The following is a 21,013-nucleotide window of genomic DNA, read 5'->3' as shown; positions in this document are numbered from 1 at the left end:
TTTATGATTATCATTTGATTTTGTAGCAGTAGAGGTATTTTTCTAAGAATCGTTAGTCATTTTCTTCGCCGGTTAAATCGCGCAATCCCGGAAACGTTTTGTGGATCGAGTCCATTGAGTTGGGAATATTTATCTAGAGGTCCAATCAAAACGTCGGATTTCAGTATTTCGCGAAACAAGTTTTAAAAAAATAAGAATACTGCCGTCTGCTCCCAAATGACGAGAAAACTTTATCATTCTACCCGTGGCGCCGTCTATGTCTCAATGGTTCGTTCAAATAAAACGCGTTTTCCGGCAAAAAGATTTTTTTTTCAAAAATAATGGATGGCGCCACGGGTCATGTGATAACGTTTTCTCGTCATTTTAGAGGAGACTGCACATTCGTAACTTACAAAAACTTGTTTCGCGGGGAGCAGATTTGATTGGATCTCTAGATTAATATTCCCAACACAATGATCGAGTCAGTGACAAATGTCTGTCTCTTGATTGGCTCAAGTTATGACGTAAAACGCAGAAAGGAACCGCACATCTCAGCCCCAGATTGTAGAGAGGGTAATGATATAGTTCGATATTCATGGTTGAAATGAATACATTCATGTGAATATTTGAAATGTTCGAAACAAGAATGTATTGAAAGTGAAAGCATTTATACGCTTTTGCGATGGATCAACGAATTTCACGTTTCTACTAAAATATGCAGGGTGTCCACTAAAAAATGAACCAGGGTGAATATTTAAAAATCTGTTTTAGGTACGATTTTAAAATTTTCAAGTCGTATACAAGATATAGGGGGAAACCTACTGCGAAAATGTCGAGGACCTTGAACCATGTCTTCAAGGTGATGACTTTATAGGATCATTTTAGAATTATAGAAAAATATAGGAATTATAGGATCGCTGGAAGCTCTTTAAATTGTTCCAGTGAAAGAGTTTTAGGAAATACGTTTTTTCTTCTATAAAAGTTGGATATAATTTGGAGAATAATCCTAGTTAGATAATATCAAGGATAAGACTAACCTGCACAAAAGGAATTTAAATTGACAAAAAAAAAACACTTAATTTTACCAACTATTAAAAAGCCCAAAAATACAATTAGGCTTACCGAAAATATTATAATAGGTGGTTTTTTTTCGCCTGTTCTGGGTTTTTTGAGCAGGTTAAAAAGTGTAGCCATATGACGTCATTTTACTACAATTCTGTCTTGGCGAAAAAAACGAGTTGGAGTAGAAAGGGAGTATTTAAAGGTTAAAGGTTATTTATAAAAAGTTTCCCATCATATTTTCGTGAAACTAAATTTAAGCAGACGACAAATCTAGATAACTTCCTCTACACCTCCTTTCGAGGAGGAGTAAAAAGTGTAACCCTAATACTCCGGAACAAGCGAACAAAATTCGGGACAGGGTAAATCTTACCCCGAGAACAGGCGAATAAAACGTTTTAGGGTAAAAAGTTTACACTTTTTGTCCCCGGACAAGCGAAAAAAAACCACCTAATATACAATTTTAGTAAGTAGTTTTATCATTGATAAAAATTGTTTCGTTAGAATAATATTAAAATTAAAATAGAACTGAGAAATTTGCTAACATAATAGCCAATTTTGTTCCATTATTATAACTAGATTAGGAGCTTAAATGGGGAGAGATAAACTCATTTTCGAGTCCTTGAACTTCAGTCTTAAGTAAGAGCGCCTTATGATATGACGAGTAAACAAACTATAACGTATTCACTTAAGCCTCGGACCGTACCTGCCTAAGCAGTTTTGTTCCAATTAGGCTTCTTGAGCTCGAAGCACTTAATAATAGAAACGAAAACCCCAAAAGGGAGTTGATTCAAACGAAAACGCGAAGAAGCTTACATTATTTAGCACTTTTTATCCTCTAGAGAATTTAAGTCGCTCACAGCTCCTGCCTCGGATGGAAATTTGCATTTAAAACGCACACTCAATTTTGCGTCTCCTTTTACAAAGGGGTGGGGGGGGGGGGAGAAGGAGAGAAGGGTGGAAAGAATATCGACGCTGTCGCCATCTACCAGCGGTGGCTGTTGCTCGCTCAAATTTTGAATGTTTTTATTTTACGTTCGTAATGAGAACTTCATTTGATCCATTGGGGGACTGTTAAGCCTACAATTAGGAATATTTAAAGGAAGTATTGCTAATCGGGAGCTCTCGATTCAACTTCTTACCGTGAAAAAAAGGCGTTTTAAACAAAATGTATTTAAAATTCAGTATAAAAGTTATTCGAAGGCTTTATAAGCCTCGATGACAACTAAACATAATTATAGACCTAATTATTATAGTTCACATATACGCCGCAAGCGAATTGGGCGCTGTATGTAACTTTAGGTAATTTTTGCTTGATGACTAAGAATCTAAGGAGATTCACATCATTCACTGTTCCGGATATTTGGACACGGTAGGCGTGGCCTCAATCGGAAGGCTTACTGAGGTACATCAGCCGCTTTGAAGCGCCGCAAGAATTCTGTTCAACTATCACCACGAGAGGCTGGTTCGGGGCTTACGCGACAGTACGTGCGATAAAGTTAGGTTAGGCTTAGTTCATTAGAGTTTTAAGTTTAGAAAGGAAATGAATTCCAGTGAATTTGACTAAAAAAACCTCCGCCATATGTGACTTACTAGTTATTTTTACTTAACACGATGGGAAATTACCATTACTTAAACTTTTAAAGAACCAATTTCAAAAATAAAAGGTTTAAAACTTCCCAAGCCTAATCATTTAACCGACAACAACGGCGCCATTTTGTCAAATTTGTCCACATTGAACTAAAATTAACGGCGATTTTCCTATTCCCAGTATTCACGCGTGCTTTTTAAAGCCTGAACAGTGAGTCCCCTTAGAATATTTGCCCATGCTTGATGCCAAGCCCTATTGCAAAATAAAACGCGGTCATAATGAAATATGACACTTAGATAGTGTTATTAATTTTCCGGAACAATAAAATGCGGATTACTTTTTTTAACTTTTTACCGATATAAAATGTCTAATATCAGTAAACATATTACAAAACATTAATAGTGTTACATTGATAATCAGTTTCAACTAGTCTAGAGGTTTAGTTTTACTTTTAGATTCGAAAAAATGAGGCGAAAATGCCGATTTATTTAAATTTGCAAACAATATATTAGACTAATCATGGAATGAAAACTTTTTGTATTTTTTCCGGAAATAAGGTCTCGGTCATTTTCCGACTTACAACAAAGGAGAGTACCCGAGGTGTTTATTGCCGATTTTGTTCAAAGTCAGGCGTAATGTAGACCTATATGAGATATGAAATTTCCCAAAAGGAGACGTTGCACTACCCATTCGATTTGCCATGGCAACCGAAAATGTTTTTGACCACTTAAAACAAAAAATAATTGTTTTTACTTATTTTACCCCAAAAATGTTCCAATTTACTCAAAATTGATGAAATTTACCTAAATGTTCCAATTTACTCAAAATTGATGAAATTTACCTAAATGTGGTCCAAATTACCCATTTCGTGATTTTAAAATTTTATAAAATTAAGTTACCGAGAAAATTCCATGCTTTTTTAAATGAAATTTTTTTGTTTACCAACCGGAAAAACCAGCCGGATATTGTACGCTAGAGATGTGAGCCGGTAAATTTACCGGTAATGGTAAAATTACGGTAAATTTACCGAGTGGTTTTACCGTTAAATTTACCGGTAATGGTAAAATTACGGTAAATTTACCGAGTGGTTTTACCGTTAAATTTACCAATTATTTTCATAAAGCAAAAAACACCCAAAAATATGTTGTTAAACTTCATATAAAAGAAGAAATAATAACATTTTATATTCGACCAGAAAACCAAATCATTTTCCTGTTAAATTCCCGGCACTGTGATTTTACGTTCCATACATTTAAATGTATTTCTAAGGGGTTATCTAGGAGGTCTCTCTAACAAGGAGAGTACCCGAGGTGTTTATTGCCGATTTAGTTCAAAGTCGGCCGTAATGTAGACCTATATGAGATATGAAATTTCCCAAAAGGAGACGTTGCACTACCCATTCGATTTGCCATGGCAACCGAAAATGTTTTTGACCACTTACAACCAAAATAAGATTTTTCCCTTATTTTACCCAAAATTTTTAACAAATTTACCCTAAAAATTTTTCAATTTACCCAAACTTGATGAAATTTACCTAAATGTGGTCCAAATTACACATTTCGTGATTTTGAAAATATTTAAAAAATTTCGTAGCTAGGACCCTATGAAACCGAGAAAATCCCATGCTTTTTTAAATGGAGATTTTATCGTTTTAAGTGATCAAAAACATTTTCGGTTGCTAAAGCAAATCGAATAGGTAGTGCAACGTCTTCTTTTGGGAAATTTCATATTTCATATAGGTTTACATTACGTCCGACTTTGAACAAAATCGGCAAGAAGTAAGTAAGTTTAATGTCACCTAAGGCTATGGTAAAATTAAAATACTATTTTAATAATTATTGTGACATCAAACCATAATTTTGATTTAATAAAAAAGTTAACAGTTTTTATTTTTACCGGTAAATTCACATCACTAATTGTACCCAATTCCGGATCATCCCCTTACCCACCCCAAGTGGAGGGTTACAATGAGGAGATGACAATATTAGTATCTTTGTCTATGGATAGACTATTATCAGAAATTTAAATATATATCTTACGAAAGAAAGATGTTAATATTGCTCTTACTTCACCATTGGCGTAGCCAGAAATTCGTCAAGGGGGGGGTCGAAGTATGTGAATGTTAAGAGGGGGTCGGGAAGGGGGTGGAAATTTAGTATAGTCAAAGGTAGGCCCAAGGGGGGGGGGGTTGGACCCGGAAACCCCCCCTTGTCTACGCCACTGTACGTTACAATACACAGCTTTATTAGTATATTTTCTTCGCACGAGCGATTTGCACGCGCGCTAGAAAAACCCAATATTCGTCTGGCACATGTAGCGCGCGCTCGTAGACTTGTAAGTAAGAGGCTGTGACGTCAGAACCACATTAAGGCCCCGTTACTTTATAAAAATAACTATTTTCCGCAAAAAACGCGGATGCGTCACATATTACATACAGGGAAACAAACCTTTAGAAACCGCCATCGAGTATAAAATTTTAATTTCGTATTTCTACACTAAATGACGCCAGCGTGGATATTTTAGCGCAAAATTAAAAATAAAAATAAATTATTATATTTATTATATAATTTAAGTGCTATTTCAAGAAGAAAGTTTATATAAAATATTTTATAAAATATAGTTATACAAAATTTCAGCTTTTAAATAACCACAATTTAAATTAGACTTTCGCGGGTTTTATCATTTTTGTTATTTCGGATTGTAAACTGATGGCGCCATCTAGTAGCAAGTAGATTATAAAAAATGTATACACAATGGCGATACCCCTGTATAAGGTTCTTCTTCCTTCTTATTTATTGGGTATATCGAGAAGTATATCAGTGTATAACGTGTTATTTTTATCTTTATCTCTGCTTGTGAATCCTATTTTAAATTAGATTCCTCCCTGTTATAAAAGGGACTTTTGTAAAAGAAGCAAATAAATATTCATTCATTCATTGGTAAGATGGAAAATCGAATTTAAAAACTTAACTAATACATCACTAACTTGTCCTCCGTAGCTAAAGTATGGTGTGTCGTCTATGTGCTTCTAAGCTTTTAAAACGTGATAAAAATTCGTTTAAAAACGCGTCCATAAACTATGTCAACGCCAGAACAGTTTAAAAATTCATTAATGCGTTTTAACCCTCGGCTATTTCCTTGCCCCCCCTAAAAGTACTACTTTTAGGGGGGGCAAGGAAATAGCCGAGGGTTAAAGTAGACAGTTTTTTTTTATCTCTCTAAAAATAAGCCTCGGATATTATCTCGAGCCAAAATCGACGCGAAAAATTCTGGACGGCACTTTAGACCAAGGCCTAATAACATTCCATACAATAACAAAAGCGAAAAAGTCGGGTACATTACCGGGTGATATGAAAAACGTCTTCACTAAATCGTTCTCGGCAATGGAAAAAATCTCTGACGTCATGTTGAGACGACGGCCGATAGAAGGCGGCACACGCCGGAATCCTAATAGCCTGCAAAAAATAAAATTCATCTGCATTGGCGAATTTTTGTTGTTGTTATTAACGCGCTAAAAGCTAAAATCTGTTAGCATAGGTTCTAAAATAAAATGAAATAAATTGCGTACATTGACATCTAGGAGCAACAAACGCAAGGAGAACGCAGCTAGCCTTGAAACACATTAACGCAATGTTTATGTACAAATTTCATTGGACGAGCCTTTACGCCGAACGTTTTACGGGCGGGGGGAAGACAATTTCCGAATTTCCCCCTTCCGACGGCAGCAGGTGCTAAAGCGTTTAACCAATGAAAAATGTACGCGAGAAAATGCGCGACTTGGGTTGCGTTTTCCTTGCGTTTGGTGCTGTGTTTGTTGCTCCTAGTTTTTTTTCTTACTTCGTTCAGTAGAGCAGGAAAATTATTGAGTAAATATAACTAAAAGCCTAAATTCGTATTAAACGTTTAAAGGCTATTGCGATAGAAATGCAAAATAAAATCCAAGGCTTACGAATCTTAAATTTGTTTTGACTACAAGCTTTTAGAGACAAATAAAAGCCTATTTGTAAAACGTCAAAAAGGAAATAGAAAGTAAAATTGCACAACGTGTTAGCTACACTATTAGTTTGTGCGAGTAGTGGTTTTAGGCAATCTAGTCGGTTATCGAGTATCAAATATTTTTTCATCGAGTACTATTGAAGTCGAGTCGAGTAATCGAGTACTTTATTAATTTCGAGTCGAGTAACTAAAAAAAAACCTCGAGTAATATTTTTAACGAGTCGGGTTATCGAGTACTTGATTAGGAGCGGGTTTTATTCAAGTATTTAAAGGGAATATAAAGTAACTTTCAATGCTCAAAAATATTCCTTTAATTTAAATGAACCACAGTTTCCACAACTTTGTAGGCACCGTTTATTGCCCCCCAAAAAGTTGTAAAAACCCCTCTTTGAACTTTGAAGCAACGAGGATAAAAAAAAAATACTCGACGAGTTTAGAGAGCAGCTTATTCGAGTAATCGGGTACCCAACTATGAAATTTTTTAGTACTCAGTAATTGACGAGTATTCTCCAATCCCTTAAGGCCTATTTAGACGAGCCAACATAGTGTGAACAGACCTTTACAACACGCTAACGACTAAATTCGCGACGAATTTAACCGTTTATTTCCCCAACTATAGGGACTTGCCAGCATGACGTAGATAATACGTCAACTATGATTTTTCAAAAGGAAAAAAAACATCGCGGCGACGCCGCTTTTTTGCCTCATTTTCGGCGCGCCGCCGCCGGTAGGTCAATTTGTCGCCGCCGCCACCGCGGTTTCTTCGGCGCGACGCTGTGCTATTTCCAATTTCTTCCCAAAAAAAATATATATTAAAGCGCCTGATTTAGCTTGGGAGAGCTTTTAATTTTAAATAGATAGTTGTAGTACCAGGAGACATGTCTCCTGGTAGTACAGGTAGTATTACAGTACTGAAAAATCTGCAATATGGCACTGTTCACCGCGTGAGAATAAATAAAAAGTTTAAAAGAAACAACTCTTTAATTTTTGAGAAATACTTTTTATCAAAAGTAGCATAAGACCCAAAAGTGTGCCAGTTTAGTAGTTAATGAGAGTTTGTTGCAAAGTAAAAAGGGAAACGAAGGGGGGTCGGAAAATACGTCATCAAAATCGAGGTACTCCAGCGCCGCCGAGTGAGGCGTTTAAGAACGTATGTCTACGGGCGAGTAAATCGAAGAGAAAATCGCGCCAGACTAAAGACTAAATATAAAGTTGCTATTACTATTCCAACTAGTAGGTTATGTAGTCTATATTGTGACTAGGTCTCACTAGAAATTTTAATAGGCGCGAAGGTACAGCTGACACACTTTTGGGTGTTATGCTATTTTTGTTTTTATTCATACCCTAGCTAACCACTAGGACGAAAAGATACACGTATTCGGATTTTACTTTATACAAAAATGCCTAAAGAAACCTCGAAATGTAGGGAGGGGTTGATCGCCTACCCAACAGGATATTGGTCCGTTGTCAGTCTCTTCGGAAATTTGCGAGCGAGTTCGGGGATTTTCCACTGCCTGGAATGCCCTAAAGTGGTGACGATTAGCCTGCTACTAATGTTAACGGATTATTTCCCACGAAATGTGCAACGGACGCAAATAATACTTTCAAATATTTTGGTTTTCAATAAACCCTCCCCAAATTAAGAATTTAAACCGAATTTTTAACAATAGTATTGTTTTTTGTAGTATTTCTTTTAAATAAAAAATTAGTGTTTCAGTTCCTACTCCCTAGCCCTTGTTTAGTTATCATTACCATTTAAATTTTTTATATTTTTTATGCATTTTTTTAAGTCTTACGCCGTTGAACAGAAATAATTGTACGCCGCTGAACTCTCTGAAAATGAGTAACGCGCCGCCGACAATTTGACATCGGCGTCGGACTCTATGGTGCGTCTAGCTGGCAAATCCCTATTTTCTTGCTGTTGGCGCTACGGACGCGTTAAGGGAGAAAATCCTAGCGGGAAAAATAGTCCAAACTTTGAAAAACAAAAACGCTTCGTTTTGGCTTAGCTTTCAAAGTTTCGAGATGAAAAATGTAACAATTTTCTAAATAAATCAAATTTCTCGCAAGCTCTCTCAGGTCTTGTTACAACTCGTATAGCTTCCACATACACAGCGTAGAGATTTATCATTGGAGAAATATGGCAAGAAAAAAGAGGTAGGGGGGATCCTATCTTGTCATTCTATACATCTTAACCCGCCATCTATCTTGCTACGGCAGAAACATTACGGAGAAAAAAAACGGGGAACCAAATATCTTGTAAAGTTGGAGGAAAAGACCACAGCACGGCACCAGTGTACGGTATAAAATCCACCCACAAGTTCATATAAATGATCAACCGTCTTTCTTAAAAAAAAAAACAACCATTTTTCCAAGTTTGAAGTTATTCGGGGTCCCGTACGTAGTTGACAATAGGTTTTCGCGAGTAGTTAAATTTTGGGGTCTCAAGTATCGCCGTCTACCGACCGAGTTTTAAATAGAATTTGTTGAAAGCTGTCCGTTCTTAAATTCCTTCGCGTTACGGCTTAAAGTTTCAGTCTGCTATTTTCTCACATATTTAGTTGACAGGTATCAAAGCAGATGGCGCTATTTTTATTAAGCTTGAAACATATATATATATTCACAAAACAAAGTTCAAGGCTACGCTACTGTTTAAACTTGATCATTTTCTTACCAGGATTCGTACGAAATTTTCCAGACCAATTTTATACAATAAATGAACGGTTTGAAGTGAAATTACGCAAATATATTAAATATGTTATAAATATTAAATGGTTTATTATAAATTGTTAAATTTTAAAAAAGCTGCTACTTCATGACTTAGAAAAAAACTTTATAAGACAATAAAAAAACAGGGGTTATTTACGCAATAGACTGCAACTGTAAGGAAACATATATAGGTCAAACAAAAAGAACTCTGCAAAAGAGACGGAACGAACATCAAAATTGTGTAAAAAAGAAAGATCAGAAAAACGGCCTGGCGTATCATATAGTAAACAATAATAGGCATAAAATTGAATGGGATTCGGCGAGAATGATTTGTAACGAAACTAATTGGTTTAAAAGAAATTTCAAAGAGTCAGTGTTCATTGAACAAGGCGGGAATTTAAATCTGGAAAGTGGCTCAGTTGGAGTAAAAGGTTGGGGTTTATTTAATTTGGATAAATATAAAATTAAAATATAGGGTAATTGTATAGAAGAATAGTTAAGACAGAATTGATACAGTTTTACCTAAAGAATTTGTAGCCCATAAGGTAACTGTTATAAATAGAATTAATTAGTAATGTTGTTGTTTTTTACATATATGTAATTTTGTAAGTTTAAGCATTGTATAATTTTTGAACGATTCTTGTAAATACGTTTTTTTTCTGGGCTACCTAACGGTAGCGTCTTATAGTATTTTTAGTATAAAATGATCTTAACGCGGAGAATCCAGAGAGGCGACCGATAGTCTGGCACGGTATTGCAACACGCGATGAAAGTCCGAGAGTAGGGTTAAAGCTCATTGCCCAATGGTAGAAATATTTTTGGTTTTGTATTCGTGTTAAGGAATCACTTGTAACAGTCACTCGCTGAAGAAGGACCACGGTCCGAAAGCTCCGAATAAAATAAAGTTTTTTCTAAGTCATGAAGTAGCAGCTTTTTTAAAATTTAACAATATTAAATATGTATTTTTAAAACATTTTTATATTATTGGGGCCATCTTCCAATTCCATTACTTTTGGGAACCATTTTCGAATTCCCAAACTTTCCCCGACTTTTTGGAACCATTTTCGATTTTCTCTGATTTTTTGGAACCATTTTCGAATTTCCGTGACTTTTTTTAACCATTTTAAAATTTCCCTAACTTTTTGGGAACCATTTTCGAATTTCCCTGACCTTTTTTTTTAACCATTTTTAAATTTCCCTAACTTTTTGGAACCATTTTCAAATTCCCTGACTTTTTGGAACCATTTTCGAATTTCCCTGGCTTTTTGGAACCATTTTCTAATTCCCTGACTTTTTCGAACCATTTTCGTAATCCCTGACTTTTCCAGGTTGTGTACGAACCTTGCATACTCATCTCTTAGATTCACGAAAAATAAACGAGAATAAAGGAAGTACACCTTTTACGCTAAATTAAACTATTCGCTCGTTCTGGCGGAGATAATTACTCTACACTTTTTATTCCTCCTCAACAGAGGGAGTGATCGAGAGGAAACTGATAAAACCGTCTGCTCGTCCAGAATGTATCTGCTAAAACGCGAAATTCGTCAACTTGAACCGCGACCAAACACAAGGTGGCGCCATGAAAAGCCATCCATGCAGGTCCCGCGTTGCGTTTGAAGAATCGCTCGAAGGTGGCGAGTTGGAGCCGTCATAACTCGGCTTCTAATAGAAAGATGGATGGTCTCTCTTTTCACACCAGAAAACGTTACTGGTGCCGCAAAAACCACGGCGAAAAAACACCCGAAATCGATAATTCTCCGATACCTTAACAAGACTTTATACTTCGATACTCTTTCCTCTCTTATATTTCTACTTCTCGGAAATAGAGGATTTTATTTTCTTACGTCCGGTTTTTCCGCTAGTCGCAGCTGGTCATTTTGGTCTGGTCTATTTTGCAGCTTTAATAGAGAACTTCAGAATGATCGGACAGCAGTGGCGAGTTAACTGGACCACAAGCGGGCCAGGTTTCCTGTTCTTAACTATAAGCGTTCAATCTCTTTAATTCGGTCCACCCCTATTGATATTTTTCGTCACAATAGAAAGTCTTGGGCCAACTTTGCCCAATTGTAGGTGAAAAATAGGTTATTCTTTTTCGATCAAGTAAAATTACCACCTAAAATTGACCTATTAGCGCCTGTAGAAGTGTTTCACACTCATTAATGAATGAATATTTATTTGCCAAATATATATATATATATTTATTTGACTTGGGCCTAAGGTGTTGTATTGGGTATTAGCCTAGCTGATTATTATTATTATTATTATTATTATTATTATTTATTTATTTAAATTTAATAATATTTATGTAATACGTATATTTCGATATATAATAGTATTATTAATTTTCCGGAAAAATAAAATGCGGAAAAATTTCAGCCTGAACAGTGAGTCTCCTTAGATTATTTGCCCATGCTTGATGCCAAGCCCTATTGCAAAATAAAACGCTTTCATAATGAAATATGACACTTAGATAGTGTTATTAATTTTCCGGAAAAATAAAATTTCCGCAAATCGGAAAAATAAAAAATTTAAACAAATTACTTTTTAAGAGTTTTTAATTTTTTTTTTTACTTTTTTATCGATATAAAATGTCTAATATCAGTAAACATATTACAAAACATTAATAGTGTTACATTGTTAATCAGTTGAAACTAGTCTAGAGGTTTAGTTTTACCTTCAGATTCGAAAAAATTAGGCGAAAATGCCGCTTTATTTAAATTTGCAAACAATATTAGACTAATCATGGAATTAAAACTTTTTTTATTTTTTCGGAAAAATACGGAATATTTTCCGGAAAAAAGGTCATTTTCCAAATTACAACACTAATATATAATAATAGGCTAATACCCTGGGCACCACCTTAGGCCTAAGTCATCAAACGACTTTTAAAGCCATTAATTCAGCCTATTCAGGTGGCCGGGTTACTATGCGTAGGAGGGTGGTGGAAAGCCCTTCATGCCACGCGAGCCAAATTCAATAATAATAAAAAAATAAAAACTATGCACAAATCATTAGCACTCCTAAGCATATGACTTCACGCATTACACCGTTGTTCAGGGAGAAGTTCGTTTACAGGGTTCTGAAATAACTAATCGCCATCTACCGAGCGTTCGTAGAAGTGGAAAAGCAAAATGAGTTATTCAAATTGTTTTGAATTTTAGGTACAAAACACTTTTGAACTTTAGAAGTTTCAAAGATTTGGAGTACAGAATTCTTGCAAGAGTATATAGTAAATTTCTCGCAAACTCGACGCGTTTTTTTAAGGAAAAATAAGAAATTGTCTCAATTTTATTAAATATTTATTTCTAGTTCTTTGTCTAAGAAATACACTAGACGTGTTTGCCAATTTTATTCAAAAATGGTTTCCTTAAACTCTTACCTCAGACGGATTAAGCTCGAGCCAGAAAACGTGTAGGAGAGACTTGTAGAAGTGTAGCTTTATGGTGTCTAATCTATATGTTCCCCGTACACGTTACCAAGAGGAAGCTAAACTTGTCTATTAAACTACAGTGATGGGCACTCTCCTCTCATTTAGAGTGAATTTGAGCGGTGATTTTTTTTTAAAAGAGCGTAAAAATGAAAGGAGAGGAGCGAAAATTATTAGCACTCAAAAAACTTAAAAGATGGGAGCAAAAATTTAACCGCTCAAAAAATCGAAAAGAGGGGACAGAATATTAACCGCTCAAAAAAATCGAAAATAGGGGAGGAAAAATTAAACCGCTTAAAAAAAATCGAAATGAGTAGAACAAAATTTTTACCACTCAAAAAATCGAAATGAGTAGAGCAAAATTTTTACCACTCAAAAAATCGAAATGAGTAGAGCAAAATTTTTACCACTCAAAAAATCGAAATGAGTAGAGCAAAATTTTTACCACTCAAAAAATCGAAATGAGTAGAACAAAATTTTTACCACTCAAAAAATCGAAATGAGTAGAGCAAAATTTTAACCGCTTAAAAAATCGAAATGAGTAGAGCAAAATTTTAACCACTCAAAAAATCGAAAAGAGGGGAGCGAAATTTTAGCGGCTCAGAAAAATCGAAAAGAGGGGAGCAAAATTTTAACCACTCAAAAAAAAACGAAAAGAGGGGAGGAAAATTTTAACCGCTCCAAAAATCGAAAAGAGGGGAGCAAAATTTTAACCGCTCCAAAAATCGAAAAGAGGGGAGCAAAATTTTATCCGCTCAGATAAGAGCGAAAATTTCGCGGGCGCGAGTGGTGCACGAGCTGAGCGATTCTTTAACAAAAGTGCCCATCACTTAACTTCATTCCCGGAGGCTCCAGTCAATATGCATAGGTTCCCTAGGCATTTAAACACACAGCATCAGACTAAAGTCTTTTGAAAAAATCTACGGCAATGAGAAAGTAAAAAAGCGGCTATCATAACCACGCATATTCTTAAGGAAATATAAAAAAAAAAGGTAATCTTTCCTTAAAAATTCTCCCCCAGAGAGATTCGACAAAATAAACGAACCAAGGCTTAACAGCCTCACAATACCTTTCAATTCGGCGATTCGCAAAAATGCGTTTTAAGCTAGTTTTTCCATTTTCACCGCCAATAAGCGAATATTCCCTTTTCCTAAGCTAAGGATATAGATAACGAAGAAACTTTTCACTTGCGCTTTTAATTTGGGTTGAGAAAGTACTCGCAATTGACACGTATGTCACGAGGAAAATATTACCTAATTTATACAGGGTGTTTCAAAAGGTTATGCAAAATGTTTAAGTAGTTGTAGGAGGTGAGTTGAGAAGTATGCCTGTTTTTTCCCATTTTCCTACGATGGGTTAAAAGAGCGTTAGAGAGCTTCAGTGTGGCCTACTAGCCCCTGGAAGTAGGCTGCAGATATTATTATTACACAACGTCAATAAGGACAATCGACATATTTGGTTGTAATATTTTAGTTAGATGGTCGATTATTTTTTAATGTTACCTAAAGTTTTTGTCGAAATTAATTAATTTTTCGAGTTACCTGATTTTGGAAATTAGGTAGCGAAATTCAAATGATTTATGGAGATAGATGGCGCCCGTATCAACTGGTCCGACATTCAAATATCACAATAGTGCGTACGCGGGTTATGAGGACCCACGAATTGGCCAGAAATCTCGCTTAAAATTAAAATTTCTTAATGAAACCGAAAACGTAGTTCAGAAATGATCAGTACTAACTGAAAATATAATTTTCAACCAAGTCGGTCTTAATTAAAAAAAATATGTAGATTTAAAGTCCAATATCGGCATATAGCACTAAGATGGGCAAATGACCAGCTTGTGCGGCCCCGATCTCCAAAATTCACAACGGGCTACCGAGGGCATGATATATCCTTTCTATTAAGTTATTACTGAGCCTTCTAAGCCTAATTCTGGGAGAGTTATGGCGGCATCGGCTACACTGTATGTGGGCCCAGGGATTGACAAGGAGAGTACCCGAGGTGTTTATTGCCGAATTTGTTCAAAGTCGGCCGTAATGTAGACCTATATGAGATATGAAATTTCCCAAAAGGAGACGTTGCACTACCCATCCGATTTACCATGGCAACCGAAAATGTTTTTGACCACTTAAGATTTTTTACTTATTTTACCCCCAAAAATTTTACAATTTTACCCCAAAAATGTTACAATATTATCCCAAAAATGTTTAAATTTACCCTAACTTGATGAAATTTACCCAAATGTGGTCCAAATTACCCAATTCATGATTTTAAATTTAAAAAAAAAATTTCGTAGATGAGACCGAGAAAATGCCATGCTTTTTTAAATTGAGATTTTTTGTTTCAAGTGGTCAAAAACATTTGCCCTGGCAAATCGAATGGGTAGTGCAACGTCTCCTTTTGCGAAATTTCATATCTCATATAGGTCTACATCACGGCCGACTTGGAACAAAATCGGCGACTCTCCTTGTGAGTGTAAAACCGCGCCATCAGCTTTTCTGATGAGAAACGGAAGTGGATTTTTAATTCCTAGCGCGTTTCTGGCTTGGACAATCTACAGTTAAGCTCGTGCATCGCGATCACGTGATTTAGTTTCCATGGTAACCTCTTCAAGAGCCCCAGGATTATAAGATGTTTGGCATTTCGGTGTGCGATTATTGTATGTTCCGTATATAGGAAACACGATATCATTGATTTTTTTCTATTTAAATGTACAGAGGCATAGTTACGAGTGATTAACCATGCTACATATGATTTTAGTTAATTAAAAACAATCATTAAAATTTGCACTTCATACTTTCCCCGAATTAGGGTTCGGCGTTGGGAGAAGAAATTCTCCGTTCATTTCTTTTATATCCATATCCGAAAATAATCCGAATAAAAACTTATTTGTTGCACATTAAATCGTTTAATTGTCGCGAATAATATCCATAAATACACAGTTCATCGAATTTTTTGGATTAATTGAAATTTTGGCGGTTAATTAATCCGTTTCCCCGAGCTCTACCCCGAATACAATGATTTATTAAGAAATTTTAACCGATAAATATTAACATATTTAAACTCATGATGTACCATTGTGATTGGGCCCCTAAAGGGTCAGAGTGTGCAATAACTGGTGGCTTTACCGGGTAGTCGGGGTCCGGCTCTTGTAGCCCACAAGGGCGGTGGCGCACTGTGAGTTGTTAGCTCTGATCAAATGGTCCTATCTCCACCTCCGACTTCGGTCAGGTAGGAACCAGTAGCCAGAAATTCGTCAAAGGGGGTAAAAAAGAGGTGGAAATTTAGTACAGTCAAAGGTAGGCCCAAGGGGTCTGGACCCGGAAATTCCCCTTGTTTACGCCACTGAACTCTAGTGCTCCACCGGGATATCCTGTGGCAGCTGTGAAGGGTCGTTCCACTTTTGGAGCCTTTTCGGAAGGGCTTGGATCTTTACCATTCTAGGTGGGGTGTCGGCTGGATGTTGCTAGAGCATCCTCAGCGCGAAGGGGAAGCTGGGCCGCGTTCAGTAACAGCAAACGGTTGAATGCGCAATGTACGACTTTTTTCACTTCCGGGATTGACGTCACGTTTGCAAACGGAGAGTTAACGAAATAAGTGGCTGGAAGAGTCGCTTATTTTGTTGATAAACGCAATCGTGACGTCACAGCACCCGGGAAGGCTAGTTGCGGACGACACGACAGACGATATTTTATAAAATTTACAACAATCGTAAAAAAGCGTTCAACAGACGTGGCGGCACGATTGCAAACGGAGATCAACGGTTAATTAACAATTTCCCCTCCATTGAGCGTCACTGAACGCAGCCCTGGTCACCCCATTGTTGCGCCTTTTGTCGGGATGAGTCGCTAGCGTCGAGAGTGAAACCGTCAGTAGTAGGGGTCTATTGCCCATGGCTTTTTTGTCACCTGTCCGGGATGTGGACGCTGGCGTATTGCATTCCGATGAGAACACCGGCGTAGTAGGCTTAATGAGCTTGATGTTCTGCTTGGAGTACCGGTATAGACATATTCTGACCACATGGACATTGTGAGGAAAACGGTGGACGTTGTGAGGAAAACGTCGGACAATGTGAGGAAAACGGCGGACAATGTGAGGAAAACGGCGGACAATGTGAGGAAAACGGCGGACAATGTGTGGAAAACGGCGGACAATGTGTGGGAAACGGCGGACAATGTGAGGAAAACGGCGGACATTGTGAGGAAAACGGCGGACAATGTGGAAAACGGCGGAAATTGTGAGGAAAACGTCGGACATTGTGAGGAAAATAGCGTACCAAGTCTTAAGGCGAGTTTTTTTTAATATTTTAAGAACTCAATTTACAAATTATGTTGGCCAGCAATGTAGACTGGTGCGAACAAAGTGCAGTTTTCTCTCCCCAATTCGTAGTGCAAGTCCTTAAACGCTATCAACATCGCGCATCTAAATAACCCCTTTTACAATTTACGGAATAAAGGTTTGGCAAACTTGTTCCGCCTTACTTTTAAAAATTTAGAATTTAAAGGAACTCTAAAAAAAGGGTATGCGGATACAAAAAAAGGGCAAAAAATGGCCCTCTTAAAGCGAGAAAAATTTCTTATTCTTTCGGGAGTAATGGCATTTTTATGTAGATGCGTTTCTTCTCTGGCGTGGTTGTTAATATATATTTTCTTTCTCCGTTAAGCTTTGTTCCTGGCTGCGTTGGGAGCCCAAAAGTGAAATATATTGCGAATTTCCATTCAGTGAAGTAACGCGTTGCGACAAAGGAAAATTAATGTTTGTTGAAAATGTAAATTTCACTGTTTTTTTTCCATTGGCTCTTCGCGGTATATTAGCTTAAACAACATTTTTGGGTTCAACGTCGGAGAAAACTACCAGCCATTACGAAATGGAGGAAAGTTCTATTAGTCAGCGGGGGGAGAATGTTACGCGATTTTTAATGACATCAAAAAAGGTTAAGTTACAATGAAATTTTTAGGACCAGCCCTAAACGGTTTATAAGGAAAATAGGAAAGTTCTAGGATTTCGTAGCAGGGATATTATTTTTAAAATTAAGTAAAATATAGGACAATTTCAAATATTTATGCTTTTAGTTGTAGAAGGGAATTTTTGGTTTAATAAATAATTTTAAACGCTAAGCATTTTATGGATAAATTGTGATGTTTTTACTGATTTCTTTGAAAACAAAAGGAAAATATAGGATGATTTCTGTTGAAATTACAGTAAAATATAGATTTAAAATATTTATGCTTTTTGAAGGGAATTTGGTTTAATAAATAATTTTAAACGCTAAGCATTTTATAGATAAATTGTGAAATTTTTAGACTGATTTCTTTGAAAACAAAATATAGGACAATTTCTGTTGAAATTACAGTAAAATATAGATTTAAAATATTTATGCTTTTTGAAGGGAATTTGGTTTAATAAATAATTTTAAATGCTAAATATTTTATAAATAAAATGTGAAATTTTTAGACCATTTAAAGGATATTATAGGAAGGATTTCTTTGAATAAAAAAAGGAAAATATAGTATAATTTCTGTTGAAATTACAGAAAATATAGATTTCAAATATTTATGCTTTTTGAAGGGAATTTGGTTTAATAAATAATTTGAAATGCTAAATATTTTATAAATAAAATGTGAAATTTTTAGACCATTTAAAGAAAAAAATAGGATAATTTCTATCGAGTATTTAGGAAGTGGTAACACATGCTTTTCGAGTGGAATTTGGTTCATAATAATCATAATTTAATCCAATTATTAAATTCTTAGACGATTTAAACGATTTTACAGGAAAATTTATCTTGAAAATTAAGGAAAATATGGGACAATTTCTGTTGAAATTATAGGCCTAGTAAAATATTTATGAAATGAAATTATTTGCTTTTTAAAAGCAATTTGGTGTGATGATTGGCTGATCGAGGATTTGTAATCGAAATAATTTTGGCTTTGAATGTGGATGACGCGATAGCTGAAGTAAATTTGGTGAAATGCTTTTCGAAAAATAGTAAAATAATCTAATGGATCAGAAGACATTGAAGTTATATAAAAATATGAGGTGTGGTCACCTTGCTATGGAGAAAGCGCATTATGATAAACTTCCATTGTTTAAAACCTATCGTAACTTAAGGTAAGAAATTAGTTAATTGGTGGTTTCTTTTCGCCGGTTTTATTCGCTTGTTCCGGAGTATGAGGGCTACTCTTTTCACTCCTTCTGGAAATGAGGTGTAAAGGAGTAAATCGGATTTGGTCTTCTGCTAGCCAGAATTTATCCGCTAAAAAGGCCCCAGGCCACAGGCAGCCCTTTTGGAAAAACGTTTTTACTCCGACTCAAACTATTCCCCACCACAGAATCGGAGTAAAATAACTTAACAACCTTACTCTTCTTACCCTACTCCGAAATCCCGGAACGAGCGAAAATAAACCACCTATTAATTGAGAACTTTAGTTTTAAATTTTCCTAAATCAAATTCACTGGTTGACTGTATTGTCGAAATACTAAATTCTGGTAAATAGCTATTGTCAGGAATCCATACCTCTACTTGGAATGCTTATCCTGGCGTATCGCGTATGGTAAGATCACTCTGACGGCTTTGGCCCCGCCTACGAGAGCAAAAATCCCCTCTGCGCGCGCTGCCCTCTCACGTTGTTGTTTGTTAAGTTAGCATAGTGACGTCAAAAAAACCGTCAGCCACACACGATAAGCATTCCAAGTAGAGGTATGGATTCCTGCTATGGTCAATCACGGCTTTGAAGGCAGAACGACGTTTTATTGGGCGGGCTTGATGCCTCCGATATTAATATGCAGAGGGTTGTAATCGGGCATTGTGGTTTGAACGAACGTGAGATCGAATATCTCGTCCCTTGAAAGCTAAACCCCCGTAACTCGACTTACGTTTTTTTGCTTTAAATAATAATTTAAATTGTACAATGATTTCTGATACTAGTAGTGAAAACTGTAATCCTTTATCATATTTATGACGATATATTTTTTCCCAACTTCGCGTGCCTTAATTATCCCCTACCATTTCAAATATTTAAATCGATGTTTCTCAAAATGTTACGTGGTGTTTGCTGTGAAGCGAATATCTGACCTGTCCAAGTGGAAAGCGGCGACCTCGCTGACGTGGCGCTCGAAGTCCACGAAGTAAAAATGGTTCGGATCCGTGCCCTTTTCGCGGGGAAACCTGCAAATGGATCAAAAAACGATCAAGGTTCAGAAATGTACACACGGTGCACTTAAAACTGTTTGCTATTTAACGAAACCCTTGAGCTGAATATGTCGTTGAGAAAACCCGAAAATTGTTAGTTCCTTCGCCAAAATACCTATTCTTTATCAAAATTATACAAAAACAGTTCTCTGAACTGAAAAAACCGTGTTTATTCTTGTAAATGTTACGGCTAAGAAGGGACAGATATTGAAAGTTCACAACAGCGTTTCAAGTTCTGTTTAATTTTCCCAAGTGACTTACGGAACACCGATGAATTTTCAGCTAACCCGGATTATTTCAGTCGGTAGGAAATAATCCGGGACCGCAATGCGCATGCGTGTTAGCTGAAAATTCATCGGTGACCGTGCTCCGTAAGTCACTTGGGAAAATTAAACAGAACTTGAAACGCTGTTGTGAACTTTCAATATCTGTCCCTTCTTAGCCGTAACATTTACAAGAGTAAACACGGTTTTTTCAGTTCAGAGAACTGTTTTTGTATAATATATGTCCCTTTTTCATTGTGTTAAAATTTTGATATTAATGTCGACTATTTGTTTAAGTAATTGATTAATTCGAAGTTACGTAATGAAATAATCATAATTCAACTTCGTTTTTATTAATCTCAGATTTGGATTAACATGATATTTAGTATAGTCTAAGCATAAACGTATACCAAGTAATTTATATTTAGTATAGTCTAAGCATAAACGTATACCAAGTAATTTATATTTAGTATAGTCTAAGCATAAACGTATACCAAGTAATTTATATTTAGTATAGTCTAAGCATAAACGTATACCAAGTAATTTATATTTAGTATAGTCTAAGCATAAACGTATACCAAGTAATTTATATTTAGTATAGTCTAAGCATAAACGTATACCAAGTAATTTATATTTAGTATAGTCTAAGCATAAACGTATACCAAGTAATTTACGCAGTTTGCGGTAGTCGTTTTCAAAATATTTAAAATAATATATATACTATAGTCTAACTACCAATATAAGCTCATTCAAGAGTCCTACTTTACCGTTTCCTTGTCAGTTCTAAAAAATAAGCG

The 21,013-nt window shown here is 35.9% G+C and overlaps 1 protein-coding gene across 2 annotated transcripts in view; it reads right to left on the bottom strand.

Annotated features, from left to right (window-relative positions):
• The window catches only part of LOC149961926 (extracellular serine/threonine protein CG31145), a 190,401-nt gene that overhangs the window by 28,061 nt on the left and 141,327 nt on the right, over positions 1 to 21,013 (bottom strand). The window contains exons 4-5 of one of the 2 annotated variants that reach the window (XM_090177359.1): positions 19,837 to 19,929; positions 5,972 to 6,084 (exon numbers count right to left, since the gene is read on the bottom strand). In XM_090177359.1, the coding sequence (XP_090033485.1) occupies positions 5,972 to 6,084; positions 19,837 to 19,929 (206 nt within the window). The remainder of the gene's footprint in view (positions 1 to 5,971; positions 6,085 to 19,836; positions 19,930 to 21,013) is intronic. The other variant, XM_090177369.1, reaches the window with a different exon arrangement.

Source organism: Leiobunum rupestre, chromosome 1 (assembly GCF_980474605.1).
Source record: "Leiobunum rupestre chromosome 1, qqLeiRupe1.1.hap1, whole genome shotgun sequence".
Lineage (NCBI taxonomy): Eukaryota > Metazoa > Arthropoda > Arachnida > Opiliones > Sclerosomatidae > Leiobunum > Leiobunum rupestre.
This window is presented reverse-complemented; position numbering and strand designations above follow the sequence as displayed.